The sequence below is a fragment of the Coffea arabica genome, chromosome 11c (assembly GCF_036785885.1).
Source record: "Coffea arabica cultivar ET-39 chromosome 11c, Coffea Arabica ET-39 HiFi, whole genome shotgun sequence".
NCBI lineage: Eukaryota > Viridiplantae > Streptophyta > Magnoliopsida > Gentianales > Rubiaceae > Coffea > Coffea arabica.
In genome coordinates, this window is record NC_092330.1 from 24,217,277 (window position 1) to 24,229,192 (window position 11,916).

General features: G+C 39.0%; 1 protein-coding gene across 1 annotated transcript; it reads left to right on the top strand.

The window, feature by feature from the left end:
- Nucleotides 1-361: 361 nt before the first annotated feature.
- On the top strand, nt 362-1,637 carry LOC113715948 (uncharacterized). The gene is made up of 3 exons (XM_027240251.1): nt 362-894; nt 949-1,114; nt 1,206-1,637. The coding sequence occupies exons 1-3, from the start codon at nt 362-364 to the stop codon at nt 1,635-1,637; spliced, it is 1,131 nt and encodes a 376-aa protein (XP_027096052.1).
- Nucleotides 1,638-11,916: the final 10,279 nt, after the last annotated feature.

The window sequence follows — 11,916 nt, forward strand, 5'->3', positions numbered from 1 at the left end:
CTGGGGAGAGGGGGATGAGAAGAAGAAATGCCACTGGATCCGTTGGCAGGACTTATGTTATCCCACGGATGAAGGTGGGGCTGGGTTTCGATCGCTCATTGACGTGTATAAAGCCTTTTCGTGTAAATTATGGTGGAATTTTCGGTGTGGGCTCTTCTTGTGGGCGAGATTATTAAGCGCTAAGTAATGCAAGGGGCTTCACCCGTGCCAAATTTCCATGTCTACCTTAGGCTCGGAAACCTGGAAGAGAATGTTAGATGTTCGAGGGTTGGCGGAGTTGTTTATTGGGTGGAGCATGCATGAGGGCCGATGTAGTTTCTGGTATGATAATTGGACTGGCCACGGGGCTTTATAACTGAGGATGGGGGTATGGGAGGACGTCTCATGTCTAGCCTTTGTGGAGGATAGGGCATGGGTCGCATGGAGGATTGCGGAGGTCCTGCCTGGCGACATGGTGCAGCAGGTATTGGCGGTGGGTGGGCCGGATGGGGCCTCTTCTGATAGAATGATATGGTTAGCGTCAAGCTCAGGTCAGTTTTTGTTATCGTCCGCCTATAGAGAGGTTCATGAGATGAGGACATCGTCCTTCCTCTTTCGCCAGATATGGCGTGCGAGTGTCCTCCTGAAGGTGTCTTTCTTTATGCTTCGGTTGCTGTCCAATCGACTTCCCATGGATGACGTGTTGGCGGCTCGTGGGATTCATCTTCCATCTAAGTGCTCATGTTGTCTGGTGTCGAATATTGAATCCCTTTGTCACTTGTTTGTGGAGAGGGAGCTGGCAATGGCGGTGTGGCAATTTTTTGGTTTGGTAGCTGGGTTGGATCTGAATATCAGTCATATCCGGGTGTGGTTGTTTGGTTGGTGGCTCAAGCCGATGAGTTCGAAGAAGCTTCGGTTTGTTTTCCGGATCTTACCTAATCTCATTTGTTGGCATATTTGAAAGGCTAGGAACACAGCGGTGTTCCAGGGGTCTGTGCAGCGGCCTATGGAGGTATGTCAGGCCATCTTTTGGGAGTTGAAGGATGCCTTTTGGCTCAAGTTCGGGGAGATACATAGGGTGGTAGATTGGCCTACGTTCTTGGATTCGGTCAAGGGCAAGCTGGATGCGTTTCTCGTGCGTACGATTTGGTGGTTTCCTCTAGGGCTGGGCGGCATCAAGCTCAATATTGATGGGTGTTCAAACGGTAACCCAGGGGTGACTGGAGGTGGGGGAATCCTTAGGAGTTCTACGGGATGTAAGCTATACCAGTTTGCGAGCAGAGGCCAAGGCATTATTACTCGGGCTGCAGCTGTGTGCGCAACAGGGCCTCGGTGGTAATTTGGTGGTGGAGACAGATTCGTTGATGTTGCAACGCATTCTTCTGAAGAGGTACCAGTGTCCATGGTCCATCAGTACAGAGGTGGGGCAGATTGAGCTAGTGGCCGGGGGTTGTGAAATCTTACACTGTTACAGGGAAGCAAATAAGGTCACAGATGTTTTGGCAAATGTTGGGTCGACACATCCTCAGCATGGGTTTTATGTGTATGAATGGATTGCGGATTTGCCCAGAATGGCTAGGGGTGAATACCGATTGGATAAGCTTGGTTTTTCGTCCTTTCGCATGTTTAGTGTCACAGGTGCTACTGCCAAAATGTAATGCTCCACATGGTTGTCTTTCCTGTTTGATCTAATAAAATAAAAAAAATAATTTTAACTTAAAAAAAAGTGCTAATAGTGAATTAGTCAAACATAAGTTAAAAATGCAAGAGAGACAAAGAAATAGATTTGAACCAACTCGCGCCACTTGTCATCGGTTCAAGACACCCCTTGACTAAGACTTTTCTTTCCTTAATCTTCTTATTTTTTTTTTAATTTTCCCTTCCCTATTTTTTTAGGGTGTTGGCCGAAATTTTGGAGGAAAAAAAGAAAGGAAAAGAAGAAAAAAAAGAGGAAAAATAGTTGGGTGCCAAGTGTTGGCAATCAAGGTCATCTTTGACCAAAACCTTTCTTCCATCTTTATCTTTCATTTCACCAAAATTTCCTTCACTTTCTTACCTTCTTGGCAAACCAAAAGAGAGAAAAAGAGAGGGAGAAACTTCAAATTTCACATTGCTTTTGGCTTAATTAAGTGAGGAAACCAACAAGAAAGTTAAATCTAAATCGAAGGAAGTTGTAATAAGGGAACAAGAAGATTTGTAGTGGAGTGATTTGGAAGTACTCTTTTTTTTAATCTTGCAATTGAATGAGATTATGGCTTGTTTGTAGTAGGTTTTATGGAAGATTTTGTAGTTTTCTGTAGTAGTTTGTTATTTTCTAGATTTGCTAGACAATTTGCAGCTTTGGGATGTTATTTTTAGCTTTGATATACCCTTTTAGTTTTAACATGGGAATTTCTAGCTTTAGTATGAATTTTTAGCTTCAAAATAGGATTTTTCAGCTTTAGTTTGTAAATTTCCAACCTAGGGTTTAATTTTCCAACATGAGTATATGATAGATATATGCTATGCTATGTATATGCTTAATTTAGTTAGTTTGGTGGCCTAGTTTAAGAACCCCTTTTACCTTATAACTTGTGGATTTGATTTGGGTTGTTCTGCCATGAAACTTAGCTTTGGAAGTTGGAGGAAAATTGAAGGAAGAATAGGGGAGACGCCACCTATTTCTTTTCTTGTAGTATAAGTGAGTGAAAGTGAGAGTAGAAGGATGATTTTTGGTTGATTTGGACTTGGTTTGCTTAGGGTTGCTTGAGTTTCCCTTGGTAGTGATACATAAGCTGAAATTTTGCTAAAAACTATATATTTTGCAAGGAGAATGTAATGGCCATTTTAAGTATGATTTCTAGTTACATAAGTCAAGTTTAAACTTAAAGGTTTTAATCGTTTTCTTTCTAAAAACAAAGAGGAGCATGCATGTATCTTGCATATGGTTTGCTAAGCATTATAAGGTTCATTTATAGGATCTTCCTTTGATATTAACAAGCGAGGGTTGTATATTTTGAAATCCTATTTGATTACATTTTGTTATACGACATTTGATCGCAGATTTTGAATCCGGCCAGGGAGTTAGGCCTGAACTTGATTTTGATAAACAATAATCATTGGTGAGTGTTTCACCTGCATGACTTGGACTATGTGACTTGTTACTAGATATCTTGACTTGTTATTTAAAAGACGAGTATGTACTTTATCGCACTCGACCTAATTTGCTCGAATTCTTGTCGACCTGTTTATTTTTAAATCGACTTGTTTATTTGTGAACTAATATATCTGTGCATGACTTGAAAGCCGGTTGGAGTTGTCATCTCACCATCTATACTTGTTTTAGGATCCCATCCTTATCAGCCAGTTGGTCAAATTGGGCAAGCAAGGGCATGGTTGAGGTGACTAATGAACCATGGGACTTGTAACTTGTTATTGGCCTTGGAATACTTAAGTATTACCCTACTTGTACTTGATTGGCGTGTGGGCCTGGGTAAGGGGGATTGTGACGGCCCCACCTCACCTTAAGACGAACCAAAGTGTTCGGCGGACCGCCTGCCCAACTCTCGTCGGGACTCAGTCGTTCACTACAATCCTCAAATAGATTACAATATAAATCTCAAATATAAATCAAATTCTCCAATAATTACATGTCATAAGCGAAGCGGAAACAATTTTCAACTATACATAAAATGATTCCAAATCCAAACTGTACAAGATATATGCCATCTAGTCACGTGAATAAGTACTACAAGCCTTCCTTCGCCACGAGCCCTGTGGAGGGGAATAAAATAGTTTTGGGGTGAGCTAAAAGCTCAGTGAGTAACCAGTAAAATCAGTACTCAAATATATTTCCCAATAATGCATTTTGATGATGTTATGATTCAGTAATCAAATATCCGTTTATTGCTCTCGTGAGCTAGTGAAATCATTGCACTTAAACACCCAACGCTCAAATAAATTACATAACGTTAAACAACAAGGGGGAGCAACGTTGGTGCTCCAGATAATGTCTGTAGACACCAAATTTTTGGTGTAATTTCATTTTTAGTTTTTTATTTGTCGTGTTCGTTTTTTAGTTTTTAGTTTCTAGTATTATTTTTATTTTAGAATTTCTTGAAAAAAGGGAAAAAGCAACAAAAGAAAAGGAAAAAAAAAGAAAAATAATAAAAATGACAAGTGAAATCTTGCATGTGGGACAAATGTCCTCATTCTAGTTGGACAACAAAGGGGTTAGGTGTTACACATTTAGAGGGCCCAAGAGAGAAAAAGGAGGGGGCTGCGAGAGAAAAATAAAAGAAAAAAAGGGCAGAAACTAGCTACGGCAAGAAGGGACGGCCAGAAGAAAAGCTTCGGATGGGAAAAACAAAAAAGAAAAAGAAGAAGAAGAGAAAAGAAAAAAAAAACAGAGAGAGGGAGGTCGGCAAGAAAAATCAGAAGAAAGAAAAAAAGAGATTACGGACGAAAGAAACAAAACAGAGGAAGAAAAGGGCGGCGGACAAGAGGGAAATTGAGAGAGGTCTAGGGATGCTTCGGCTAAAAGGGGGAGAAATCTGGAAGGGAGAAAAGAAAGAAACAGAGCAACAAAGAAAGAGGCGGCGGACAAGGAAGCAGGGAGCTTGGTCTAGGAAAACAGAAACAGAAAAAAGAGCAAAAGGAAAAACTGAAAAAGGAGAAGAGGTTCTGCGTTTGGGGTGGAAAAAGGCTACGAGAGCTACGGCAAGCAGCAGGGAAATTGGAGGAAGAGTCCAGGAAAATTGGGGAAGAATTCAGACGGGTCCATCCAATCGTGCCGACTCGAATGGTGCTGCCCAAAATGACATCGTCAGAGGAGAGTATCCCCACCACCTCCACCTTCATCATCGGTCCACCATGACCACGCCGACGGCAGCTAATCACCCCAACCCAAACCCTCCGATGCTTAGGCCAACGAAGCCACCACCGCAACTTTCCATTGCCGCCTGAGAAGTTTCACCAAGAACACTGTAAGCCGTTTCCTCCCCTTAAATTGCAATCTTACCTCTTCAAGGGCAAACTCTGGAAATCCCCAACCCCAAGCATGTTTCAGTGAATTGGTCATTGTGACTTTCTTGATTGATTGCCCGTCGTTTGTTGTTGATCGTATGTGTTCTTATGGATTTAATTGGACAGAAGTTTTGATTATCGAACCATGTTGGGCCGATTATGTTTCCAATATATCGAAAAGTGGTGAAACTTTTAATGTCCACAACCTGCACGATGGATTGCCTAATTGAGTCTTCTAATCGAAAGTTAACTTGTCTGCGTTTTGCGTGTGAAGAAATTGGATAAGTTAGCAAATCATTTCTTTGTATTTGAGAAGTGTTGAGGAATTCATTAGCATTTGCTGTTGTTTTGTTCCATTCCGAAGTAATTTTAGGAGATGGAGTTTCGTGAGTAAATTTTGTTCTCTATTGGGAATGATTGCATTTGAAATTAAGTCTCTGGTATTGCCGATTGAAAAGAACGGGAATGCTAATTGATGTTAAATCAGTGAAAAAGATTGCTTTCTTGTTGGAACCTGAAATGTTGACTATGTTTTGATATTCATTCTCTGGTTTGAGAACCTGAATGTAAATAGACAGCAATCTATTCGTCAGTACTTATGGGCTGTTTCTCTTGTTTATCTCTCCCGTTTTATAGGTTCCCTCTTCCCTCTGTTTCATGTATCTCTTTGTTAAATCAGTCAGATGTTGAGAATCTTTTTAATGAGCATAAGGCATGCCCAGAATGCACGTAACAAAATTCTGCTTGTGACGTCTTAAGTCCGTCTTTCATGTTTAACTTCGCTCTTGTGACATGAAGTGGTGAGTTCCGTTTAGCTGGATTTTTATGCTTCACGCTTCGCAATTCATAAAGTCCGCGGCTTATAAATTTGCGGCACAGCAATTCACAAGCTCCATGTTCATTTGTATTTGTTAGCATTGAGGTTTATTCTTTGAGTTATGATCTTTTCATTATGATTAGCTTCCAGGTCTCCAAATGTATGAAGAAAATTTGTTGTCATTTTCCCCCTTGCTCACTTGTTTTTTTTGCTCCATGCTGTTTCTTTTCCTCATTTTACTCTTGCTGTGAGTAAATCACTTTGAGTTTGTAAAGCAAGTTCATGCATAACTTTGCTATCACAAACTTCAAACTTGATTGGAGACTGTGGGAAGCTCCCTAGTTTTTTGCAGCAGTAGACATGGTCTTGTAATGTTGTAAAATCAGCTGCCCAAGTTCAGGTCACTTAGTTGCCTTTTGTGTTTAAAGGTTTTGTTGCATGTTATCTTTTCTTTGTCCCATGTCCTCAGTCCGTGCACTTGAATCATGTTTGAATAGCTTTGCTGAAAAATGAATAATCAGATTGCTGAAGCATCTTTGCATGCAAGTTTTTTTTTTAAGAATTTACATGATTTCTTTTCTAAGTTTTGCTTGTCTAGAGGCCAAAGTTATGTGTTGTGTTGTTTTAGTGTAAAGTTTGGATGTTGGATTGAGAAAGTTGGGATCAAGCTTTGTGCATTTGAATCTGAAATCTGAGTTTGAAAGAGAATGCAGCGGGTCTTGTTGCCGAAATCTTATGCTCATATGTTGCATGAAACTTACATGGAGTTCTGTTAAGGTTGGCTGTGTTAAGAGGTGTTTTAGACATATTTCAATTAGAGTTTAGCTCAAAGTTTTGTTTGTCGACGGGTTATGGATGAAGCCGTGGCTGAAATTTGTAAAGGATCACCTTTGGCATGCTGAAAGCTTTTCTTTTGTTGCAGAATATAAGCTTCGTAACTTTGCCTGAGTTCTGCATGGAAAACTTGCAAAATTGCGTTTTGCCCCCTAAGTCTCCCTTTGGTTCACTGTGGCCCAAAATCTGGAAAATTGAACTAATTTTATCCTTTTAAGTTTAATCCTCTGTTTGCATATTTTATGTGATTTTTGTGGATAGATTAATTCTTGATTGAGGGTCATAATTGTGGCTTAATAATTTTAGTTGATTTGTTTATCTTGTTGGGTTTAGTGAAATAAGTGTTGTGGATTAAGAGGTTATTTTGTTTGGGTTTGAGGAAATGGTTTTGTTGAAACTTCTGGTTTGGGCTTAGAGAGATGAAGCCCACATTTTTTTAAAAATTGGACTTTGGTTGGACTAAAGATAAGCTAGCCCGTTTGTTTGCTTGGGTTTGGTTTGAGCTGAGAAGGTTTTCAGCCCAAGTAAATAAATAAAATGGCCCATCCCCTTTTGTTTTGGATTTCCGTTGGGCTGGGAAGCTTTGGCCCAAACAAATAAAGGAAATGGCCCAATGGTTTGGTCCATTAGGAAACCAGAAAACGATTTTGCAAATCAATCCCTGAATTTCTCCTTAACTGTATGGTGGCCCTGGACATTTTCAACTTCTTTCAATTCGGTCCTTAATTAATTGCAAATAGGCCCCTGAACTTTATTTTTCTTTAATTTTGACCTCCAAACTTTGTTAATTTGTGCAATCAAGTCCTTTCTTCTTTTTGACTTCTTGAATGTGAGTTGCTTACATGATTCAATTGATTCAATTTCAAGTTTACCATTTTATTTTTTATGATTATTTGTTAAATAAAGCGATGCCTTGACTCGTTTATTATTTTGGAGGATAAATAAGTGGTTTTACTCCATTGGAGCCCCAATTCAAGGGGAGGTACACCCTAATCCCTTATTTCTTGCTTTATTTGACTATACGTGCCTTTTGTGCCTTCACATGTTTGATTGTATGCCTCTTGGGTGTTTTATTCATTTCATTTATTTATTTACTTTATGGGTTTTGTACATTTATTTTAGTTCAATTTGATCATTTGAAAGGCACTTGAATGCCAAAGTTGTAATAGTTAGGGATTTAATTATTTTATTCCTTTTCCCCCTTTTAGATTGTAGTAGGGTCTCCCTAATGTAATAGATAGGGCTTGGAGGAGCATTCAATGAAGACCTATCGAAGTCATGTGCCTAGCTAGCAAATGTAATAGTTAGGGCTTTAATTGTCTTATGTGTCTTGCATGCTTAGTTACTACGTGTTAATTTGCTTTGTTAGGGCCTTGCATCTAGTCGAGCATGCTAAATGTTATGTGCTATGTGTTTATAAGTGTTTGGCATGTCTACTCGCTTTCCATAGCCTGAATGAATGTGATGGATGAATGTACGTTTCCACTAGTCCAACGCTAGTCAGAATTCATAGAATGGGCTAGTCCAACGCTAGACCCTTAGGGATTTCCCCTCGTTAGTACATGTTTGCATGTTCATTACATGTCATGCATTCTTTTTAGTTTTATCATTTTGCATGCCTCTCGAACCCCTTTTCCCTCCATTTTAGGATTTTTGCATTTCATGCTAGTTATAGGGTTCATTTGCTTGAGAGTCCCCTTAAATATGGGATATAGACGAGTGTGGCTTTTTCTAAACCTTAGCACGCTTGTATTCCCTCTATAAAAGGGCAAATTGAGTCACGATTTAGGTCTACCCGTACCCAATATGCATGAATTCCCTAGGCTCATGCATTTTTAAATCCACTCTACCATTTTATACCCTCATCACACTTTCATTTTTCCTCCCATTTTGCACACGTGCACCTTTATGTTTCTTCACTTGCACACGAACACTTTTATCATCACTTGCACACATGCACTTCATATTATCATTGCACATACCGTACCTTGCCCACTCACGTGCACATTTTCATTTACATATTTATTGTTTTTTATTACTTTTTCAAACTCATGTCCTCACATTGCATACATGCATTCCATTCATTTGCATCCCACTCGCATTATTCGTGACTTCTTCAAAGGATCGTTATTGGGCTTCACAATTAATGTGATTGGCACCACTCAACCTTTGAAGAGAAATTTCCCCCAATACCCCTAGGTCTAGGGTTTGCATTCATGTAGCACATCCAAATGTAACAAATTCTTTGGTTAAAACAAGAAAATCTTTGATTAAATCACGCAACTAGCCTTGGTTAGGTCGAAGGGGTGCCTTGGATTTGTATCCTTGCCTTCCCCTTCGTCAAATGTGACTCCCGAACCTTTTTCGCTGGTTTACGTGGACTAGGAGTCGTTTAAAAGGGGTTTCTTACTACTTTTTCCTATTTTTTCTTTAAAAATTCATTTTTAGGTGACTTGGTACACCTTAACTCATTACCAAGTGGCGACTCCAATTTTTTATTTCAAAAAACCCTTTTTAAACTATAATTTTGGGTCAAATCGTCGCATTCTCAAATCCCCATTTAGACCCACTTTTCTTTTAAATCACAATTCATTTTCCAATCACAAAAAATACATTTTCTAAACCATTTATTTATTTATTTATCAAAAAAATGGGGCGCGACAATGTCATGAACTCATTGAAGTGGTGGAGACGTTGGTGTCTAGCACACGAATTCCAAGCACTCATTTGAGCCAAAACATGTCATGGACCACATGCAGACACTCATGATATGAAATCGAGTAAATAATGCAAGAAAACGTTCAAAAGTAACTTTGAAAACAGTTTAGGGTCACTCACCTCCATGGCTCAGAAACCATCCATGATATATCATTGCCTTGTCCAAATCCAAGCCCTTCAACTCAAACTCAAGGCAATCAAATGCTTTCAAAGATCGGACAACATATCCCCTTAATTTTCTTACTTTTCCACCCTACAAGCAACACCAATTCATCTCAAATTAACCACATACACATCATTAACTATCAAATACACCTTTCGGCACAATATCCATAACTGAAGCTACACTTATCGGATTGAAACAAATCTTATGAAGACCTCCAAGGCCAAGCCAAGACATAACCGTACATTCCTTATGAAGACCTCCAAGGCCAAATCATGCATTTTCATGATAAAAAATGGAAATTTCCACGAAAATAGAAATCTGGGCGCGGAACAGGGTTTATGGGCAGTCAAGGGTATTTTGGTCATTTCACATGTTACGGTGCTCGGATCGAGTTGAAATTTTGCAGTAAGCCGGTTAACACCATTTTCTACAACTTTCATGTTTTGGCCAAAATCTAATTCGGTAAGGATCAGGGTGAAAAGTCACGGTTAGATTGGGTGAAATGACAACCCTGCTCGCTGAACTCCTACCTAGGCCAGTCTGGGTATTTCCGACTTTTCACAAGCTTCCGAGCTCAGATTGGGCTGAAATTTTACAGGCAACTATAAAACATCATTCTATACAACTTTTATGTTTTAACCTAAGGCTAATTCGGCCTCTAGCATGCTCAAAAAAAACCAGACAGAACAGGGTCATTCAAAACCCTAACTTGGAATTCATGCATTCAAGTGCTAATCTTCCACAAAACAACATCTAAAACCACTAAAAATCACTAATAAGCAATTAATTGAAGTAAAGAGGATGTTCTTGGCAAAATACCTTAAAACCACAAGAAAGGTAGTAGCTTGGAGCTTGTCCCTTCAAAATCACTCCACTCAATCCTTTAATCTACCTTAGTAAACAACTTTGATGGAGGGTTTTGCAAAAATTCTGGTTAAAATTCAAGATTGGGCAAGAAATTGAAGAACAAATAAGTTTCTCTCTTGGTTTCTTTCCCTCAAGGTGGCTGGCTCTCTCTCTCTTTGTTTCTATGAGTTTTTGCTTTGTATTTCTTTTGATTTACTAGCTTAGAAGATATTTAAACCAATGGTCAAAGTATGCTTTTTGTCCACCAATCAAACTTGAGCATAAGAAGAACCTAGAAGCTCTTAGATTATTAGTACACTTACTTTGCTAATCCTTACACTATGGCCCCAACCACTTCTAATCTTTGCAATTAACTTCATGGTTCACCAACTAGTTGAAAAAAAAAATATCGCATTTACCGCACTAGCGGGGCCCACGTTCATAATACACTTCAAACTTAACGTGGACTAACTTGTATCAAGGAAATGATTTGAAAACTATATTCCCTTATAAAAAGGTATAAGAAATTAATATATTAAAGAAAGGCATAAAATTATAGACAAGGAAACAAAATAATGTCTCGAAAAAATATATAAAATTTTTGGATTTTCACACTCATCCTTTCGAGGCGTCACAGGGATGATCGGTGGTTGAAGATGGGTGAAGTAGTGATCTACTAGACTTGATAGTGTATTCCATGGTTGATGGAGTGTCAACGGCTACAGGTTAAGCGGCCAATGTGAGGAAAATGTATCCTTTTACTTGAATATGCTACTTGTTCTTGATTACATGTTATTGATTTGCTTAGTTACCGCCTTCTTACTTGCTTTGAGATTGATTCTTTGTTTGCATGAATTGTTTTGGAACCTCACTGAGCTATAGGTCATCTCATTAGTTTTGTTTTCCTTATAGGGGATGAGAGCATGGGCATGTAACTGGGACAGGCTAGCTTTTGTCTAGACTTTTTGGCATTTGTAATTGTAATAGCGCTAGTGCTCATCTAGGGTTAAGTTTTCAACTAGAACTTGAATCTTTTGCTACATATTGGGTATGTATGGATTTGAGAGAACCAAGTGTGTATATATATTTTAAGTTTGAAAACTATTGCCACTCTTACTTTTGAAGTTATAATTTGTCTTTTAAGTTATGTGAACTAGTCCTAATGAGAGCTAGGCAAGTAGTCCTAATGATCTTGTACTTGATTGACCTGTACTTATGTTTGTGCTTGTACTTGATTGACCTGTACTTATGTTTGTGCTTGTACTTGACTTGTAAGTGTTGAGCGATAGCATGCACCACACTCAATTTGAGTGAGAGGTACCTCTCATTCCCATCTCAATACTTTTGTCTTGATTATGTCAATTAGAGAGTTATCTCATCGACCCTAGTATTGAACGGCAGCATGTACCACACTCAATTCGAGTGGGAGGTACCTCTCATTCCCATCTCAGTACCTCTATCTTGATTAAGTCGATTGGGGAGTTATTTCATCGACCATACTTATTCTTGTTTGGGTGTACTCGAGTATTACCTAATTACTGGTTGTGGTGTT